The following is a 21,648-nucleotide window of genomic DNA, read 5'->3' on the forward strand; positions in this document are numbered from 1 at the left end:
CGCTTGCCGTGTTGGAGGGGGCCCACAGATGGGAAACTTGGGAACTTGAAGTTCGTTGCGGTGTTAAACTTGGAAGTCCTGGTTTTGGAAATCATTGTTAATACAGTAATACTTGATCGATGATTTCCTCAAATTAATTATATAAAAATAAATACATATATTGATAGTGTTATGAATTTTGTTAGATGTATTTTTTAATAAAAATAATTTTATAATATTACATATTATATCAAATTATATTAATTTATAAATTTATTTTTATATAATTTTTTTATATTTAAAATATTTCTCATTATTAATTGAGAAACAAATATCAACAAATTCAGAAGACGAAAGTGTGTAGAAAAAGCCATACAAAGTGTCATCATTTTCTTTGTTTGATAATTTCGCACTGAATTGTTCAAACTCGTGTCCACAATATTCTCTCGAGTTTTCTTTTCTTTTTCTATGCATTTCCTTTGAGTGAATTTTTCATATTCAGACCAATGACTTGTGGAGTAAAAAACAAATGGATAAAGTCATGAAACACAGTTACCTCGGATGGCCCAATCTTTCTTAAAGTGTTGGTTACATAATTGGGCCAAGTAAGGCCCACTTAGAGGCGCGTAAAATGAAATAAAAGATTATGAGATTAACCCGCAAATAACGTGTCCCAATCTCACGATGACATATTTGGATGTCAGTATCCGAACCCAAAAAAGTCGTCTTTAGTAGGTCTATTCTCTTCTTAAGAAGTTTATCCTTTCACTCTCAAATGATTAAAATGTTTTATTTTACATCAAATAATACAAAAATATACGGTGCGTAAAGATGTTATTCATTGCATAATTCTCCATAATTATTGTTTAAAAATTAATATATTAATATCTACACTTTCTTTATTACTATTTTCCTACCTAATTTTTTTTTTTACTATTTGAATCTGGATTAAAAATTTTAGAAATGACATTCTTATATAATTTAGAAAAAAATAGATTCAATTAACCAACTTTAAGTGTAATTTAATTTAAAATAAATTCATGTCAATTTTTATAAAATTATTAAATTAAATTACACAATCACATTAATTGATTAAATTTATTTTGTTTTAAATTATGTAAAAATGTCCTGTTCTAAATTTTCAAATTCAAAAGGTAAGGAAAAATATATATCTACAGAATAAAATAATAATAAATAAAATGTAAAGATACCCTTAGAGCATTTCCATCCGGCCCCGCATCAGTCCCGCATCTCTATATTTTGAGGTAATTTTTAGAATTTTTACATAAAACCCTTCTCCATCCAGATCTCTAAATTGCAGTCCAATTTAAGGCATTTCCATGATGATTTTTCTTTGCCTCATGACATCTGTTGTGCTATCTCAATCTTTACCTCTTTTTTTTAGGCATCTATGCTTTGGTATGTGCTATAGATACTTTATTCTTTCATTACTTGATAGAGTTCATTGAACTTTTTTTTTTCTTACCAAGGTAATCTGAGTATTTTAGACTCATTGATTAATTCCTTTTATGCCTTTTCGACTTCCAGTTTTGTTTCTCTGGTATTTTCTCTAGATCTATCATGTGTTAACTCTAGTATCTTTTTTTTATCTCAACTCTAGTCCATGTAAATATAAAGAATCCGGGACTTTACTTTTCAATGTTTATATATATTGAGTTTTGTATTAATAAACCGAAAGGCATTTGGGTTATGTATATACACACATGCTTACTACACCAAACATGCATTATCACATTTCCTTCTTTACATCCTTAAAAGAATTGCCATTGAATCCGATGCTAATTCAGATGATATTATATATATATATATATATATATATATATATCTATAATATATATGTTGGATTGTTGTGGGCATTTCTTTTACAGCTATAACAATCTATTTGGGTTCTTACTTTCGTGTTGTCTTTGCCTCATAATTCATTGACTATATTTATGTAGCCTATTAGTATTTTTTTCATACCATTTTATTCATGATATAATTTTAGTTACATATTTTTTTAGGCTCCTTGCATTTAATTGGTTCTACATGACTTGATATGCTATACATGTAGATCATTTGCTAATTTTACCATAGGTAACAGCATTGTTTGGGTCTTTCGAGAGGGTAATTTATTCTGTGCTGTTGGGTCATTTGCAATTATAAATTACTTCAAATTTAATCCACTATTATATCAAAGAAATATGAGGCCACTGTTACCGTTAAAAAAATGAGTGAAAATTTTATATTCAATACGTGACTATGTATTATCATTAAAAAAATGGATAAAGAATACTAAATAATAAAATATGGTCATCACGTTAGAAAATGGACTAATTAAATAAAAAAATTACTATTTTTATAATACGAATTTCGGTTAAAAAATATTGTATTTGATAGTCAAAACCGTAAAAAAAAATTAATAAAAATTGATATTTGAAAAAAAAGATAATAAGACAAAAGAGTTAGTAGTTAAGATTGTAAATGGAAGAGAGAAAAAAAAGTAATAAAAAAATAGATAAATATTATTTAATAGAATAGAAATAGGGATGAGAAATGTGATGTGAGAGGTTTTTAGAAGATGAATAAAATTTAAAAAAAAATTGAAAAAATATGATTTTAAGTTAAATTATAAGGATAAGGATGGAGAATAGGATGAGAATTCACCCATATCTTTATATTACTTGATACCAAAGATTCTCACTTACCGTCTTTCTTAATAATATGTTAATAATCTTGATTCTTTCGGTCAAAATGTGTGTGCAACAGTCGCTTTAAATGTTGTGTCATATGGTTAAGAGAAATTATATTTATACAAGTGTCATATAATTTTTGAAAAAAAAAATAAGTAAACACTAGAAAAAAAATTAATTTTTTAATCATAGACTATACTTTTTTCAAAATAATTGTGCGACGATTGAATAATACACAATTATATGTAGTATTATTATTTGATTAATAGACAACATCAAATCAAAATTATCAATAGAATTGGAGTAGGCAATCGAAAAGAAGAGTTAAACAATGATTTTAAATTCATATTCTCTTACTTTATTGCTCATATCTTCATGTTGGACTCCAAAAGAAATCGCTGAAGGATATAAATTTTCTCGTTGAATTTGTCAACCTCATAAGTTTTGGATTATAGTTACAGAGAAAATGCCACAATGGTTTATGAGTATCGAGTACCGAGACTTACAAGCTCGTAGATAGCATAATTATTTGACTTATTAGTCAGATCATTATTGTATTGCATTATACCTCCTAAGGTAGAAGTAGAAACAACTGGTGAACGAGGTGTAGAATACTTCATATATTAGTCACGAGAATATTGTAAGGTCATTGCAGAATAAGAATGCATACTAATTATAGATGAGATGCAAATAAAAATGAGTTGAATATTTTTTTTATAGAGAAATTTATGAAAGTAAGACAAAATTATATATATTGATAGAGGATACGCTAAACATAGATATCCTATAGTTATTTACTAGGCCGTGAAATTAAAAGCAGTTTGCCCTTACTCTCTTTGAAGTTGGACTTTTTTAGATATCCACGGTGAGTTTAAATGCAGCTTGTCCTTATTCTCTAAGTATTTGAACTTCTCCAAATATCTGTTGCTACTGATCCTGAAGATCACGGGCATACTGTTTTAGCGCCTTATTCTCCTCATTCAATTTCTTGTTCTTACGACTCTTCGCAGAGAGCTTCTAACACAATTAAGATATTTGATTATTGAGTTGGTTGACTCCTTTCATTTTAGCTAATAAACTCCGAAACATGGTCATAACAGAGGCAAAATATTGAACACTAAGAAATCTTGATTCTGAAACGACATTAGAATAAATCCTTCCAGAAAAAATGAATCTATGCTCATATCATAAGAGCAATATCCTCAAGTGAGTAAAATGAAGTACAAAGCATCTTTATTACTTCACAGCGTCTTTCGTGAAGCATCTATCTACAAGAGACAAGAGATGTAATATTATAGCCTTGCGGTGCCTGACAGCTATAGAAGATGTGTAAAATCCTGTAGTGCTTATCTGGTCTAAAAAGTTGGCCACCATTTTTATTGAATATAAAGGTTGGCGGCTTAATTTTGATGACTTCTACACTAATTATCTTATTTACAAGAACTCCATAATAGCACAACTCCAGAAGAGTAGTGAATTTAATGTTAAAACGATCTTGAATCAATATGGTGAATTTGTTTACCAAAACATTACCAACTGTATCATTTAAAGAATTGGTATACAATATTAAGATGCATCAACCAAAAACATTTCACTATAAAGTCTTGAAAAACCTTTATATGGACAAAACTTATCCCCTAAGTATTCCAATAGTTGTTCGATTACTTGATGTGCAGAAAGACCCATTTCGTCCCTGTGAAAATGATGAAGAAATTCTTGATCCTGAAGTACCTTATCTTAGTGCAATTGGAGCCCTAGTGTATCTTGCAAGTTGCACTCGGTCTGATATTGCATTTTCAATTAATTTACTTGCAAGATATAGTTCCGCACCAACTCGAAGACATTAAAATGGTATTAAACATGTCATTCGTTACCTTCAAGGTACGATTGATATGGTATTATTTTATTAACATGGATCAAGTCTACAATTAGTTGGATATACAGATACAAGTTATCTTTCAGATCCATACAGAGAGATCATTGCAATTCATGAGAAGAAAATGTGAAATTGATGTCAAGAAGATACGGTCAAGTGATAATCTGACAAATTTATTCAATAAAGCATTACTAACTGCAATATTTAAGAAGATTGTGCAGAATATTAGAATGCGGAAACTTGAAGACCTATTATCATGCACTTTTCAGGGGGAGTAATGTATTGAAGACTTGTGCTGATTGTACTCTTTTTCTTTCGCTAAGGTTTTTTCCCATTGGGTTTTCTTTTGCAAAGTTTTAATGAGACAATCCTAAAGCGCTTGGCAGTACACTTGAATACTGTACTTTTTTTCATTTGCCATTGATTTTTTTCCCACATGATTTTTCCTTGACTATATTTTAACGAGGTATATTCTTTATATGTGGCCATTCAAATGGAGAGTGTTATCAACTGACTTATATAACTACATTTAACTGTCATAATAATCGTCATAATTGACCATCCTTAATCGTTAATTATGACGGCCAAAACCGTTTTTATACTCCTATATATATGGGTATCATTCAAAATTTTTTATATAAAATAAGAAATGCATCTCTCTCACGTTCAAGATCTCTCTCTATCTTTCGCTCTCTTTTTTTTATTAATTTCATAACAATATTTACATAATAAAATAATAATAAATTAAGTGAAAAGATACCCTAGCCAATTCACCCATATCTTTATATTACTTGATACCAAAGATTCTCACGTACCGTCTTTATTAATAATATGTTAATAATCTTTATTCTTACGGTCAAAATGTGTGTGCAACAATCGCTTTAAATATTGTGTCATATGGATAAGAGAAATGATATTTATATAAGTTTTATATAATTTTAAGAAAAATATAAATAAATATAAAAAAAAAAATTAATTTTTTAATAATAGACTATATTTTTTTAAAAATAATTATACGACAATTGCATAATACACGACTATATATAGTATTATTATTTGATTAATAGACAACATCAAATCAAAATTATCAATAAAATTAAAATATTGTCATCTTCTTAAATATATAGTAGGCTAAACATGAATGTGAAAGGTGTTTGATTAATCATAGTCTTATAAGAAAAATATAATCTTCTCGATGAAAGAAATCTCAAAATTAAAAAATATATATATATATTTGAGGTTGTCTGGTAAGGGTCCTCAAAGAAGACGAGGAGAGCAATTGCCAATTGGTGACATGGTTGGCTCAAAAACTTAAAAGAAGAAAGAGAAATGAAAAATGGACTATGACTACGACTATGAATATGACTTTGAATATTGCATCCGCTGAATACTGTCATTCCCAGCTCCTGTCACCGCTCTTCATACTTTCCATTCAGATTCTATCATTCTTTCAATACGTCATTCAGCTTTGTGCTCCATCAAACTCTTTTCCTTCTCTCTTTTTCTCAATCTTGTAAATTTTTTTTTTTTTTCTTATTCCATAAATAATTATTGATTAAAGATAAAAATAAGTGTATTGTAAATAAGTACACAATTTTATTTATATATAACAAAACTCATTAAAAAAATAATTTTTAATATTTTAAAAAATAAATTAATACATTTATCAACCGTTAAATAAAAAATATATAAAAAAAAATGCACCATCGGTGCAAATGCTCGGTTGAACTAGCGTTCTCTTTTATAAAATTTCTTTATCAGTCTTTACACTTCTCAAATATAATATTAATTTTAAATGAAGATGAAAATAATCCCATCAATATCTATTATTCCATTTCTCTTTTAAAAATCATTTTTAATAGTAGCTGTTTAAAAAGAATTTTCTGAAAAATTAATTTTAGTAAAAGAATCTTGTAATTTATAAATGTAAAAACAATTTCTCAATTTATAAATTAAAAAATATATTATTAATTATAAAATTTATTATATGTTTGATTTTACATTATATGTTTGATTTATTTTATAATAAAAATAATTTGATAATTTAATATATTATGTTAATTTTTTTGATTTAGTTTTATGGAATGTTTGTCGATCATTTCTCTCGCAATAAATAAATAAATAAAACACTAATATACTCTTCCACCTCGTATGATTAACGTGTCTTCGTGCGGCAAGATATGGGAAAGCGAAAAACGCACTTCTAAATAACGCGTAGAGTATAAAAGCGTCAAGCGGCCATTCATTCATCGGTCTGCTTCCTTTCTTCCTCTTGACGCGGTATTACCTCCCCTCCCACGACTTTGCTTTCTCCTTATCCCACTCTCTACTCGCTCTCTTTCTCTTCTCTCTATTTCTCTCTCTCTCTCTCTCTCTCTCTCTGCCTCTTAGTTTTTCCATCCCAATCTCACAAACGCAAACAACACAGACACAGAAGTCGGAAGCCTTTTCTTCTGGGGCAAGGCAAAGAAACAGAGGCATACAGAGGGGACGAGTATGATTTTTCGCTCATGTTGCAGACCGCTGGAACGCTGCTTTCTTGGTTTGCGGGGCTGTGGCCCAGGTGGTGGGGGCGGCGATGGGCTCCTCTGGCACACGGACCTCAAGCCCCATGCTTATGGGGACTACTCCATCGCGGTAATACAGGCCAATTCAAGTCTTGAAGACCAGAGCCAGGTCTTCAGCTCGCCCTCCGCTACCTACGTCGGCGTCTACGACGGCCACGGTGGCCCTGAGGCTTCCATATTCGTCAACAAGCGCCTCTTTCCTTATTTGCACAGTATATTCTCCACCAAAGTCCCAATATATCTTTGTTGAATTTATCAGAAAAAGTTTTTTTTTTTTTTAAAAAAAGGTGTTTGTGGATCGCTTGGTTTTATAAGGTCTCGTTTGGTTGGTGCAGGAGGGAAATGAAAGGACTTGGATAGATGTTTTTTGTTTCTGTCCTTGTGTGAAATTTTTGGTTGTTGAGGATCCGAGCAAAGTAGAGAACTTGACATACTTGTTTGAATGTATTGAATATATTTTTGATCGGTTGAGTTGGCACTTTTATGATTGATTCATAGGACTATGGGAAGTCTTTACCCTGGGAACATAGGCTCTGTTTTGTGTGTGACTTGTGAGAGAATTTACGACCAACAACAAGTATTATATTAAAAAAAAAATTTAATGAATTTTTGAGTTTTAACACTGTTAACAAAATGGATTCTACTGATTTTTTGTGCATGTATTTGAAGGATTTATGTTAACTCGAATTGGGTTTGCTTTCCCGTTCTTTTCCTTTGCTTTCATGGCAACCAAAGGGACGTTTGGAACTTGCCTGGTTGCATTAGGACACCTTCATTTGTCTCTTTCTCAGTTTGTTGTTGTGATTGTAGAATTTGCTACTGAACAAGGTGGATTATCGGTGGATGTAATAAAGAAGGCATTCCACGCCACCGAGGAGGATTTTTTGCATTTGGTAAAGCGAGCATTGCCAGCACGGCCACAAATTGCTTCGGTAGGGTCATGCTGTCTTGTTGGTGCAATTACAAACGATGAATTGTATGTTGCAAATCTTGGGGACTCTAGAGCAGTTCTTGGCCGGAGAGGTACGGAGAGTGCCAAGAATTCGGTTGTGGCGGAACGGTTGTCGAATGATCATAACGTTGCAGTCGAGGAGGTGAGGAAGGAGCTGGAAGCACTTCATCCTGATGATTCACATATCGTTGTGCATTGCCGTGGAGTTTGGAGGATTAAGGGAATAATTCAGGTATGGTGGGGGTACTTTTGATACAGTTGTTCTGTTTCCTGATAGTATCAAGTAGTTTTTTTGTATTTGAGTTCTTATTAGTAATAGTCTTTTTTTTATTTATTTAAGCAATTGTGTTGCAGCATAGAGTAAAACTTGAATTTTTCTGAGGCCAGATAAAATGATACTGTTATCAGTACTTTCTTTGAATTTTCTTCATACATGCAGAGAGAGAGAGAGAGAGAGAGAGACAGAGACAGAGTTCCGTTTAGGTGTTGGCAGAGGCAGACTACGGTGTAACAGTCTAGTTTTGCTTCAATTTCTGCTATATGTTGAAGTGGTTAGAAGCTGATGCGGTGGGTAATCGTTGGCTGCACGTCTGTAGTCTTTAGCCAAAAGCATTATATGCATGAACAATTGCCCCAACCCTGTTCTTGCATAACTATTTTTATCAGTTATATCCATATCATGCTATATCTGTTGCATTTTTCGCTGCTGATTCTGAAGTTAAAGTACTTTTGTCTTCCATGCATGAGATGTACATGATGATCTCATGGAGCATGGTTAGATCTAAGGGAGTTTATCTTGGTTTCTTATTGTTCAACTTTGTCGGTCATGTGGAACTTAATATTTCGTGAAGTGTGTATTCTTGCTGGCAGTTTTTACCTTCAAATATTAGATGATAATTTGATGAAGGAAGCTGTTAAGCTGTTATAATTTATTTTTGTTTCTACTTTTTGTCTTTCAGGTGTCAAGATCTATCGGTGATGCTTATCTGAAAAGACCTGAGTTTAACCGAGACCCAATTTTCCAGCAATTTGGAAACCCCGTTCCTTTGAAGCGACCAGTAATGACAGCAGAGCCCTCAATCCTTTATAGAAAGCTCAAGTCACAGGATTTATTCCTGATATTTGCATCAGATGGCCTCTGGGAACAGTTGAGTGATGAAGCAGCAGTAGACATTGTTTTCAGAAACCCAAGAGCTGTGAGTTCCCATATCTCTCTCTCTGGCTCTGGCTCTGGCTCTGTCTCCATCTCTGTCTCTCTGTCTCTCTCCCCCCTACTTTTTTTCAACATATAGTTCTTTTTTCCCCAACTGTAATCAACAGCTACTCTTGGGGTTTGACTACGTCAGATTCAGACACGGTCCATTCATTTGATTTATTATATGCAGGGCATAGCTAAGAGATTGATCAGAGCTGCCATTCAGGAGGCTGCAAAGAAAAAAGAGATGAGATATGGTGACTTGAAGAAAATTGAAAAGGGAATAAGGCGTCATTTTCATGATGATATTACTGTTATCGTAATTTATCTTGACCGCCAAAGAGGTTCTTCAAACGATAGGTTTAAGCACAATACGGTTTGCTGCACCACTGCACCTGTTGACATCTTCTCCCTGAATGCAAATGAGGCAGGAAATGATCTGATTACCCCAGATTTCTAGAGAAACAAAACAGGTTGACTGACAACTGATTTTTCTGGTAAAGGGTTTTTTCTTTCTTTTTTTAATAACATAATTGTAGTAGAATAGGTGTTATTTTGTTTCTCTTTCCCTCCTCTTTCCCTCACCTGTTGAAGAGGATTACTTACGGATTTGAGTATTGAGAAGTGTTAAGAATAGTTGTGAATAATAATAAAAAAATATGTGAAAAGTAATAATAAAGTAATGAATTATAATAAAAAATATGTGAAAAGTAATAAATAGTAATAAAAGTAAGTGAAAAGTAATAATTAAGTAATGAATAGTAATGTACCTCAGGTACTCTCAACATTACTATTCATTATTTTATTATTACTTTTCATTTACTTTTTATTACTATTCACAACTCTTCTCAACACTTCTCAACTTCGTTACAAGTAATAGAGTTTGATGAATGATGGGATCAAGCTGCCATAACTGAATTCCTTGAGCTGCACATTCTCAACTTCGTTATTGATTTGCACTGTTTGAGTTGATGATTGTAAATCCAAGAAAAAGGAGACCGTTGAGCTGCCATAACTGAATTACTATACGCCAATTTTTGTAATTTTTCTTTTTTTAAACAGATTTCAAGTGAAATACAAACTTCTCCACCGTTGAGTAAGCAAATTAAGGTTGGCTACCCTCATCCCTAAATTCACTTCCGCATAATTTTCGTTTTCTTTCCATCCGACGAATTTTTCTCAAGACTGGCGAGATTTCCGTTCGGTTACTGATAAATCTTGGACCAGTGCTGGTAAAGGACCTAATTTACTACTTCCAAGTTGTCTGCATTTCATTGTTCTTACCCTAACGACTCATCGTAGATGCTCTGAAACTGGTGGTGTGTTGCAAGGATTTCTAATTTCTTGGTGGGGCGTCAATGGGGAATCGGTGCGCTGTTAAAAAAGGAGAGAGAGAGATCCTACATATTGCTCAATGTTACAGTTCCAAATTCCAGGAGTAAGAAGCAAATGTGTTTGGGCGTTGGGGGAAGTCTCAAGAATTCCAGGAGGGCCAGAATAGAATCAGCAGGCGCAACAAGTTTTACATAAGGCGCACACAAACACAAAGGCATATAACACGGGAACATTTACCAAAATCCATTTCATTTATATATAATTCCACCAAAGATTAAAGATGTGGAACAAAACGAAAACTTGCCTCACAGTCCACATTGCAGTACAAGCCTACGTATCTAGAGCTTGGAACTAAAAGCTCCTGAAATACTCTCAAGACTGAAAACACTACCGAAGTTGCAAAGAGTGGCGTATCATCGACCTAAACACATCCATCAAGCGCAAACGATAAGCTTCATATCATAACACTTTCACTAAAGACCAACTTTGTTCCTCTTGAATGCTTGGTTTCACTTGAGAAAGTGAGGACTAATCAACCCTGCAATCTCGAGAAACCCAATCCGCTCTTTCCCTCCAAATATCTTCTTCAGCTTCTCATCGCAAATTATGATCCTCTTGTTTTCGGGATCCTAAAAGAATAAAAATAAATGACCAAGTCAGCAACGAATTACAGTGACGTAACATAGACATAGCACAGATGACATTTCATGTTAGCAATCCACAGTGATTAAAAAAACAGAGAAATTTTAAACACGGTATTAGTGAACTCATCACCAGAGAGGAATCTGTTGGAACATTGACAGCAGTACGTCTTCAACTAATTTATTTTGCCGAAGTCATTACTGACAGCTCAGATGTGAAGAACAAGCCTTCAAAGCCATGAAAATTATTTGTATGTATAAGCTAATGTACATCCTTGTAGACTGATGGCAAGGATTACAAAACATTTTAAACCAGCCTCAAACAGCCTATCAGGGAGAGGGTTCAGACCTTTGCCACACAACTACAGAAGTACTCGCTATAAGTGAGATGCTAAAAAATGCACATCTAATACCAAAACCAGCCTCAAACAAGCTGTTACACCCATATAAAAGATTGGGAGAACCAAACTAAAATAGTAGCAACAGAGATTCACTTACATCCATATCTTTTATGTACTATTACGGCCTTACACAGATACTTGAAACCAGTCTGAAACTCAAATCCCGAACCCAAACCAAACACATAAAATGGTTTCAAAACTCAAGCGTTAGTTTAAAAGAAGGAAAAAAGCACCAGATTAAAAACTTACCCCACCTTCCATCTCCAATATATAACTTATACAACCATGAATAGCCCCAACAAAAACCCAAGTCAGAGCAGCATCAAAGCCTAATTTAATTTACGCCAAGAGAAGCAATCCAAGAAAGGAGACCCATCGAAAGAACAAAGAAAACAAAATAGAAGGAAAACCAAAACACAAATCAAACGCACATAACGGATTCAGAAAAAGCATGCTAACCAACTTGAGGCACAACCACAAACATGGCACACATGTTTCACTCGCGTCAGCAAAGCCTTATCCAAATGCATAGACCCATCTAAAACCCCAAAAGAAGAAATCTAGATATGTACAGATCAGATTACTTCAGCACCACCACCACCGACCACTATCCAGACTTCTTCTCATGGCAGAACCTTATCCAAAGATAAAATCCCATGTAAAACCGCATTAAGTCCGAACATTTTAAATGCAAAAAGCTTTTTAAGAAAACAGCAACCAACATGAGGCACAAAGGGAACAACTTAACACACATTTCATTCGCACCAGGAAAGCCTTATCCAAATGTAAACCCCATCTAAAACCGCAACAAACGAAAGCCATTTCAAACCGGCAAGAAGGGGTCCAAAAGTAACAACTGCTTCCAATGATGGAGGAATTAAAAGGGAAAAATATAAAATTTCTGATTAAACCTGAAGATTGTGTTCCTTAATATGGGCCCAAATCCGCTTGAGAGCCTGGGTGCGAGAAATCTCGGGGACCCCAACGAGGTCTTGCATCTCGGGCGAGACACGTCGTGGCTTCATGATGCCTCTGGGTGCACGCTTTCCGGGCGCTTCGTTGGAAACGGTGGCGGAGGTCACCGTGCGCACCATGCGCAGGTTAGCAGGAACCTGGTGAGGATGGAGGATTGGAGAGGAGGATGACCACGAGGATTTGGCAGTCAGAGACGCCGTCTTGCTGGAGAGAGATGTAGAGAAGAGCCCAAGGCCAAGAGAGGTCGCCATGCCGTTTGCTCCGTGAAGAGATAGACTGGAAGTCTGGAAGTGAGCGAGCGAGAGTGAGACAAACGTGACGAGACGATTCTGAGCCCGCCCGACACTTCTCACTCTTAGCTTTTCCTGATCAACATAATTACGAAAATAACCAATCTTTTGGGTCAGATTATTCTTTTCTTTGGGCTGTCGCCCAATAATTTAGCAATTGCAATTTATGCTGGGAGTCATGCCCCTTCTATTGTGGGCCGATGTTTGTTTATTGGGAATTCCTTGTTATAGGTGAAAAGAAGAAAAGAACGTAAAAGAGAGCAACTCAGTTCTAAAGATCCAGTGTGAGGCCCAGATCCAGGTTAAATGGACCGTAATTCTTCCAAACGTTTTGGGCCAAGATTTCATTCCCCTTCACTTTTCTAGCATGGTGTAATAAATTTTAAATAAGGAACTAGGGTGGCCCATATTAGAGAGGTCAATCCAATCTTCAAGGAAAAGTGAGTGGAAGGAAGTAGGAACTATATCAATATGTACTCTTCCTTTCCCTATAATGGAGGCTGGCCATGTTTCCTTGGGAGTTGTATTAATTAACGAATCCGTGCAACTACTTGTTTCAGCTTTTATATAACTTTTCAGCCACTCCCAATTAGATTGGATGAACTGAAAAAGAGTCGGTTTAATATTAAAAATTCCTATATATTTATCCGACTATGATAAGATGAATTACTAGCCAATATTTAAATTCTTATTTTTTAAAATAAAAATGATTTTAAGTGATAGATAGAAAGTGTGACATTTGCTTAGAGCCTCAAATGGGGGAGCATAATGAATATATGAAATAGATCTCACAATATTCACTGTTTGATATATTTGTTGAAGAATCTATAAATTAATGTGGTTTGACGTGATACGTTAGATTATAAAATTAATTTTATTATAAAGTAGATCTAACGTATTATATAAAATTACGTCAATTTGTAAATTTATTTTTATATAATCTATTTAAATTTAAGGGTCTCAAATGCAAATTGTTTTGTTTTCATCTATCTCAAATTAACGAGTGGAACATACCAGAAGAAGAAATGCGTTACTGATATAATGATAAGCCATCATGTTAGAGTAGTTGGCCTGGTGATTGACCCTGACCCGTTAAGGATCTGCTTTAACACGGCTATTGTATTCGATTCGATAAAATTCTGTAAAACGCTTTTTGTGCGTTGTGAATTGAAAATTTGAAACGAGGTAAAGTCAGCTCAATTAGTGGGGGGAGAGGTAGGGGTAACGTACTGGAGGTCATTGTGAGCATTCGAAATCAATGGGCCAACACGAAGAGGCTAACCAGTAAACATCATGCATATTATCGACAGGACCGTTAACCCAAAATGGGTCCCTATTCATTGCTTCTTCTCTACGTTGATTTGGGCTCCGGGACCCACCTAAAATTTATCTGTTCTCAATAACATTATGGTACGACACACAGCTTTACTTCAGATTTTTTAGTTCACTCTTGGGGAGCTGCATGCACCGTGGAGATCATCCATCACAATATTTTTTTTTTTAAATTAATATAAAATTATATGCTTTCTGGTCTCTAAAATTTTTTTAAAATGTTAATTGTTTTTAATAAAATTAATTTTTGTGTTTCAAAAGTAATCATATCATCTCTTGTAAAAATAGAGATAGAATTTTCGTTTCAGACTTTTCAGTTGAGTTTTATTTTATTTTATTTTTATTTATTTATTTATAGATAACTTTAATGTTCCAATAATTCCATTAAAGGCACTTATTACGGCGTGCGTGACAGCTCATAAGGCCCACACCTTTTTGTTTTTGTTTTTCAATTTTTTTAATTTTTGGCCGTGCTGCATCATCCTATCTCAGTTTGACGGCTGCGTTAATCCGATGCTTGGTGTACAGATCACAGCTGCTATTGCTTACTTGGAAAAATCTAATTAGAAATATAATTGGGCATTAATATAATATAATAATTATAATTAATTAAAAAATAATATTAATTTAAATTTTAAATATAAAAAAATTAATATTAATATACATATTAGTATGCGACTTTATTTATACTTCGCAAAACTCTAGTTGCATACCATGCAAATCTTCATACATTATATTTTATATATTTTAAAATTAATTTTTATTTTATTTTACTCATATTAAACTAATTAAATTGTTCTATTTATTATTTATACATTACATATTTATTATAAATAAAAAAAATTAAAATAAATATGATATATGATATGTGGAAATGCTTGATCATTGTTCCCAATTGAGTATTATTAAACAATAACTACGGAAATACAACGGCTATTTTTATATGGGTATTATCCTAAAAATTGTCTTGAAACTTCTGTTAAGCATAAGTACCTTAAAATTAAGGTAGCATTTGATGTTAGAGGTGATATAATTGATCAGTAAATAATAGTATTTTATAGATTTTATTAAGATGTGTTTAAATATAAATATGTTAAAATATGTGTATAAATATATAAAATAGGTTTAAATGAGTTTAAATATATTTTTTCATGTAAAGTTGGAAAATTAATAAACCTTATTAATAATTGATTTGAAATTGATTGAGATAATTCAACCAACCAAACACAGGCTCAAGGTGAAGCCTAACAAACTAACAACAACTTCCCACCAAAATAAAACAAGAGGCTGTTGATTTAAATGTGAAGACTTTGTTATAGTAAAGAGAAATGATATTTATAATTTTAAAATGTGTAAATCTCGCGTTACTTTTTTTGAAAAAAATAAATAAATATGAGACTTACTTGAAAAAATTATTTTGTAAATAGTGGACCCTATTTTTTTTAGAAAAAAATAATAATACGTAGGACTTACATATCTTAAAACTATATGTAATATTACTCTATAATAATATATCATTGAGCGTGGTATTATCTAAGGGCAAATAATAAAAATGCATAATCACGATGGAAGCATGCAGAAACTAAGAATTGAGTTTCACCCTATTCCAAAAATTAAGGTCATATTTGTGAGCCCTATCAAGATTGTTTTGCCCACCAACCCTATAATTGTCATAACAATCAAAACGGACGGACCAGCTTCTTCGGTGACAACCTTAATCCGAAGTGTTGCAAAGTTCCTAATGCTCCTCAACTCACACTTAATGCCAAGGTCACCAAAACAAGGAGACATTTAGTATACCTCAACCACAAAACGTAACCATAATTTATCTACATTAAATCCGAAATGGCTACTTCCATCCAGCAACCTACCGTGTTATATTTGGTTGTTGAATTAAATTAAATTCATTTCAAATCAATTATTGATAAAATTAACTACTTTTTTAACTTCTCATAAAAAATAAATAAATAAACTCATTTCAACTTAATATATTTTAACCTAAAAAACTAAATACATCTTAACTTAAAAAAATTAAACTCATTATCTCAATAAAATAAAGCATTCCAATTTCAGTATGTGAAATGAAAAAATGATTATATATATTTTATTTTTTATTTTTAAGAAAAAGCACACAGAAAATAAAACGAGGAACAATTCGTGCCAAAGGCAGCATGGTGATGTAAATAATGAGTTGAACCTAGTATGATTTGATTTCAACCTTCCAACAACACATGAATGGTCCCACGGCATCACCTGTCATGTTTGTTTATTCTTTCTCCTCTTACTTCCCCTCTTTTTGTGTTAAATAACCTGTCGTGTTTTTTCACCCGTAACTGACAAGGTTAAAAAGTCCCATAAAATATGGATACCATAAAAAAGACGATGCAACGTGGCACCTCGACCCGCAATCTCCCATCAGATGCATTATATGGGGGCCACAATCGGATACGTTTGGTAGGGACGATCAGCCTACGTGGACGGACGAGTCCCGACCTTCCCTTCTTACGTGTAGAGATCCGAGTGGCTCTAAGCCCCTAACCTTTGCCTTTGCATGGCGCCTATTTAATCCCCTACCAGTTTCCCTCTCAATCTCATATTCACACACAACGTTCCCTGCACACCTTTGTAAAACTTTTCACTTGCTCTTACAGTTACACTGCAGTACTACTGCCGGTACTGCATCTGCACGCAGTTAAGCAGGGAGTGGTACGCATAATCAGAGAAATGATGAGTCGGAAGGCAATTCTCTTCTTTGGTTTTGCCTGCATTGTGATCGCCGGCGTTAGGGGTCAATCTCCGGCTACGACTCCCGCCCCACCGACGCAGACGAGTCCTCCTGCAGTTACTCCACCACCCACCACAACCACACCACCTCCGGCCGTCACCACGCCTCCGCCGTCAAGTCCACCTCCGGTCAGCACTCCCCCTCCAGCGTCAACTCCCCTGGTAAGCTCTCCTCCTCCGGTGACTCCTCCCCCAGCCAGTCCACCTCCAGCATCTCCTCCCCCGGCCAGTCCACCTCCAGCATCTCCTCCACCGGCCAGTCCACCTCCAGCATCTCCTCCACCGGCAATCCCTCCTCCAGCCACTCCACCCCCTGCCACTCCTCCACCAGCTCCATTCGCAGCTCCCCCTATGGTTCCCACCACGGCTCCGGCTCTCGCACCGAGCAAGGACAAGGTGAAAGCTCCTGCTCTTTCTCCCTTGGCGCCGAGTCTGTCCGTTACGCCGACGGCAGCTCCAGGGCCCAGCAAGGCAGCTAGCTCTCCCGCACCAGCCCAGATCAACGGCGTAAGTTTCCGTTTCTTTCACTATTTTTCTCAGTTTGCACTCTGATGAAATGCACCTCGGTGATAGTATACTGGTCAGTGGCCTCCAAAAGTAGCAGTTATGAGTGTTCTAGTAAACGACATATATATCAGAAAATCCAATCAATCAAAACCAGCTTTTTGTGGGCACCCATTTTGGGTTGCACACTTGTATCGAGTAACAAAACATAACATGTTTATATACTTACGGAAGAAGCATGAAGTGTATCGATTTCACTGTCTATAAGACCTTAACCTAAAGGACAGAGTAAAAAAGAATTATGATTTCATTGTTCATTCTTGCTCTAAATAATTTTTCAGAATATAAATATATAATCTTTTAATTCTGATTAAAGTGATAAGTTTTCAGTGTAAATAATATTTTGTGTATCAATAAATAAATCAGTAAATAAAAAAAATTTCAAACAGCACGGAGTCAGGGCTGGCCAGCCTCTCATGTGCTGAAATGTTTTCATTCTTCTGTTAGTGATATTCTATATATCCTATCGATTAAAAAGCTTAATTTGGTGCATTGCAGAGTGGAGTTGAGAAGATATCATCCGTTCAGAAGGTGGTAGGAAGTTTGATCTTTGGGTGGGCTCTCCTCTGGTCGGTGCTTTAGATCGACCCACCTCTCAGGCTTCTCTTCCTCATATCCGCATTATCGATCACTTTCGCCTCTCTCTATATATATATTTATATATTTACCGGCCATATATCATTGTAGCCTCACCAGATTATGGAACTTGGTACTTGTATTTGGGACTATATACGTTACATTTGATTGAATTCTTTTGGGAGATTATTGAGGGGAGTTTTCTGTATTGGTTATTGAGGGAGTACTACTTATTTTTATTTTTTTGTATTTGCCTGTTCACTTTGAATACATTAGTATTGTCTCTTTATTCTTGGTAAGCATTTTCTCCCTGGCCCATCTCTTTCAGACCCCGGTCTCTTTGTTGTCCATAGAAATTAAACACATGCATGGAATGGCTGGGAAATACGCTAGCCAGTCCGTCGCAAAGCAAAATATGGTATAATTAGTGGAACGAATTGTGATTTAAGGGTCACGTATCGGCACAATAGGCATCCTCAAGGCCCTCAACTCAAAATTGCCCATTAGTTAAACCTCCATTCGATCTCACTGTTCCGACATTAATGGCTATATATACATACATCTTAAGCTTGGCGGATGTTAGAGCTATCCACTTTAAAATCTTAGGAAATCAGTCTTGAATAGGGAATCATTTTTGGTCTGTTGCTTCGGCAAAGCGATTTTTGTAGCAGTAACAGCTGGTAGCACCCGCCCATCAGTTGCTAGTAACAAATATCAGCAAAATATTGCGCCGTGTGTTTGTTGGAGTGCAAAAGGTAGCTCCTGCTTGCCTTTGTGATCAATGGATCGACCATGTTCCGGGGCATGCTTTTGCTACTCTCTCCAAAGTCAAAAGTATCTATTTTCTGGCCCGTAACATTACATCTTCTTTATAAATTCAAATGAATTATGAGTATTGTGAATGTGGGCCTTTTAAACCCATGCATTCTCGTTTTGCACAGCCCAGTATATTTGGGGCCAGTTGTTCACTGGACCCCTCGAAGGCCCTTTGCTAGGCCCATAAGACTCACATTGGGCAACCTAGAATTTTTATATCTTTGTTATTGGCTACGTGGTACTTGCAATCCATTCTCAATCTAATTCAAAATGGCACCAATTAATATTTGAGAAATGATATTTACAGTTATGATTGTGTAAGTGGCGTGCAGTCACTTTAAAAAAAATAAATTAATATAGGACCCACATAAAAAAAAAATTAACTTTTTAATCGTAGACCCCATTCTTTTTCAAAGTGATTGCGCGGTGTTTGTAATTCCACAACTGTATGTAGCATTGTTCTTAATATTTAGGTCCGGTTTGGATAGCAAAAGTCTCTAATATCATCTTATCTCATCTCATACTATCTCAATATCAAAACACTACATACACATACTTTTTAATTTCAAATATTCAGCTTTTTCATCTGATCATTATAATTTTTTTAAACTTCCATATAAAATAAAAAAATCAATTCAAATTTTTTAAATTCCAAAACAAAAATTGTAGTATAACACTATTTTAATTTTATGATAATTTTATTCAACTTCTCTTTCTCATTTTCTAAAATCCTATAAAAAATCTCAATTCAAATAATTTCTTTACTATTTACAAACTACTTCACTACTATTCATAAATTATCTCATTTCATCTCATTGTCCCGTAAGCTCTTGTACCCAGCCGCCCGCCATTGTTCCAATCCTTCAACATCCATCAATCACGATTGTTTATTTGCCAAGTGTGACATAAGAGTACGATGATAATCGCGTAGAAGCACATAAGTTAGCATGAAAATATGTATTTGATGTATAGATATGGGATTTAATTATCAGAATTGGTCGGTCATGGGTCGCACAAACAAATATGCAAAAGATCGCATGCGCACACCCATACAAACAGAGTTAATTGGACTGGGATACTCTCCCTCGCAGGGTATGGTCCTAGTAAAGTATCATAAATTCTTATTTCAGTTCTATGGCAGAGGCAAACTGCCATAAATGTGCATCCAATGTCCATGCTTTAGCTAGCTACTCACTGCAATAAATTACATTTCTGAAAATCACCCTTTGTCGACAATGCTCTAATATTTTTTCTTTTTATTTTTTATTTTTTAGTATGAGCATATTTTCTTAGTTATGAGTTCCAACTTTGTTGCTTACCTTAAATATACTTCTTTTTGAAATGCTCAACATGTCAACCAAATGACCAACACCTCCTAAAACCCTGCTGAATTTGCAGAATAAAATATATGAAAAAAATTCATTTTATGTAAAATTATGGGTGATTTTATATTTACACGATTAAGGCTACTTATCTTTGTCCATGAACTGAAGTTAATTTAAGTGGGTCAGTACATCCGAGTCCCGAGCAGGATGAGAATTAAATCCTGACTTCCTTATCCGCAGCTCGCGGACCCTTGTGTGAATGTTCAGAAATGAGGAAAACAGGTAAAGCAGAGGAAATCGAAACCCTAAATGGAAGGAGAGAAGGAAAATGAGATATCTCTTTCCAATAAATTTGTGGGCACGTAGTTTTCTGAAAGGTTGTCAACCCAGGAAAGGAGAAGGAAAGTAGGCCCTTCACCACGTGCACTTCTTTGTCAAGTTTCGGATTCTTTGAGAAATTTCTCAAAAAAAACAATTGTTACTCTCGAATGGATATCATCTTCAATTATTTGCTCACGAAGGGTCTAAACTGTTGGAAAAACAAGATCATTAGTGTTTAAGAGAGATCATTTACTGCAAGCACGCACAAACTTCATGGCTTGCTTTCTTAGACGATGAGCTTATCATGAACTGAACAATACGTTTTTAAATATACGGATGCACAAAGGTGTTTGTTTCCTCCTAATTTCCATCCAACCCAATAGAGCCCAACTTCCAAGGCAGTCAAACACCATTCTACAACTCAAATTTTCGAAATTCAGTTAGTGGGTTTTCTTTTTGACTCTGCTAAGTTGCCCACAAGTGGAGTTCACTGCAATTTTATTTTTTAAAAGGACTGGAAGCTGGACAGAGGTTAGCCAGGACATGGTTTGAAGTCATTTTGGGGTTCGACAACTTCAGCCAGGTGGTCAAGGAGGTTCAAGTTTTGATGGTTCAATTGTCTAATCTGAACATAGTTTTAGGACACTGGCTGAAATACAAATCTTGTCCACGAAAACAATAATTCTCTAAGCCTAATCTTCAGGTTTAGATCCTCCCAGCTAATCACAGCAACGGACTTATGAATTATTGTGTGTTGCAATAAAAAGTTTGTTGGATAGGTGTGGCATCAATGAGTTAGCTAAGGACTTCTTAATAATGACTTGTAATAGTTGAGAGATGAAAGATTTTATGCTAATATTTTGGCGGATGCGATCATGGAAGACAATTAAAAGGATCATACAGTGATCATTCGAGCTTCCTTTCAAAAGAGTGTGTTAATTATGTAAGACAATCAATCTACTTACAGTTCTTAAATAGAGACGGCTCATTCAATCCCATATAATTTTGTTTAAAAAAATTTTAAAA

The 21,648-nt window shown here is 34.5% G+C and overlaps 3 protein-coding genes across 3 annotated transcripts; 2 read left to right on the forward strand and 1 right to left on the reverse strand.

Annotated features, from left to right (window-relative positions):
* The first annotated feature begins 6,792 nt into the window (after window positions 1-6,792).
* LOC122312393 (probable protein phosphatase 2C 63) lies at window positions 6,793-9,747 on the forward strand. The gene is made up of 4 exons (XM_043126979.1): window positions 6,793-7,327; window positions 7,926-8,299; window positions 9,027-9,263; window positions 9,453-9,747. The coding sequence occupies exons 1-4, from the start codon at window positions 7,045-7,047 to the stop codon at window positions 9,720-9,722; spliced, it is 1,164 nt and encodes a 387-aa protein (XP_042982913.1). The 5' UTR covers window positions 6,793-7,044; the 3' UTR covers window positions 9,723-9,747.
* A 1,082-nt stretch (window positions 9,748-10,829) lies between these two features.
* LOC122312394 (zinc finger CCCH domain-containing protein 44) lies at window positions 10,830-12,952 on the reverse strand. Its single transcript, XM_043126981.1, has 2 exons — window positions 12,551-12,952; window positions 10,830-11,226 (listed from the first exon to the last, which is right to left on the reverse strand). The coding sequence occupies exons 1-2, from the start codon at window positions 12,863-12,865 to the stop codon at window positions 11,107-11,109; spliced, it is 435 nt and encodes a 144-aa protein (XP_042982915.1). The 5' UTR covers window positions 12,866-12,952; the 3' UTR covers window positions 10,830-11,106.
* A 3,868-nt stretch (window positions 12,953-16,820) lies between these two features.
* Window positions 16,821-18,449, forward strand: LOC122312395 (classical arabinogalactan protein 9-like). Its single transcript, XM_043126982.1, has 2 exons — window positions 16,821-17,527; window positions 18,083-18,449. The coding sequence occupies exons 1-2, from the start codon at window positions 16,961-16,963 to the stop codon at window positions 18,164-18,166; spliced, it is 651 nt and encodes a 216-aa protein (XP_042982916.1). The 5' UTR covers window positions 16,821-16,960; the 3' UTR covers window positions 18,167-18,449.
* Window positions 18,450-21,648: the final 3,199 nt, after the last annotated feature.

The sequence above is a fragment of the Carya illinoinensis genome, chromosome 6 (genome assembly GCF_018687715.1).
Source record: "Carya illinoinensis cultivar Pawnee chromosome 6, C.illinoinensisPawnee_v1, whole genome shotgun sequence".
Taxonomy (NCBI): domain Eukaryota; kingdom Viridiplantae; phylum Streptophyta; class Magnoliopsida; order Fagales; family Juglandaceae; genus Carya; species Carya illinoinensis.

What these genes read in the sequence shown, in the direction of transcription:
- LOC122312395 (XM_043126982.1), top strand. Translation starts at nt 16,961, where the DNA reads ATGATGAGTCGGAAGGCAATTCTCTTCTTTGGTTTTGCCTGCATTGTG. An exon ending in CACCAGCCCAGATCAACGGC is followed by an intron (nt 17,528 to 18,082) that starts GTAAGTTTCCGT and finishes GGTGCATTGCAG; the next exon opens with AGTGGAGTTGAGAAGATATC.
- LOC122312393 (XM_043126979.1), top strand. Translation starts at nt 7,045, where the DNA reads ATGATTTTTCGCTCATGTTGCAGACCGCTGGAACGCTGCTTTCTTGGT. An exon ending in GGATTAAGGGAATAATTCAG is followed by an intron (nt 8,300 to 9,026) that starts GTATGGTGGGGG and finishes TTTGTCTTTCAG; the next exon opens with GTGTCAAGATCTATCGGTGA. An exon ending in TTTTCAGAAACCCAAGAGCT is followed by an intron (nt 9,264 to 9,452) that starts GTGAGTTCCCAT and finishes TATTATATGCAG; the next exon opens with GGCATAGCTAAGAGATTGAT.
- LOC122312394 (XM_043126981.1), bottom strand. Translation starts at nt 12,865, where the DNA reads ATGGCGACCTCTCTTGGCCTTGGGCTCTTCTCTACATCTCTCTCCAGC. An exon ending in TTAAGGAACACAATCTTCAG is followed by an intron (nt 11,227 to 12,550) that starts GTTTAATCAGAA and finishes TTATTCTTTTAG; the next exon opens with GATCCCGAAAACAAGAGGAT.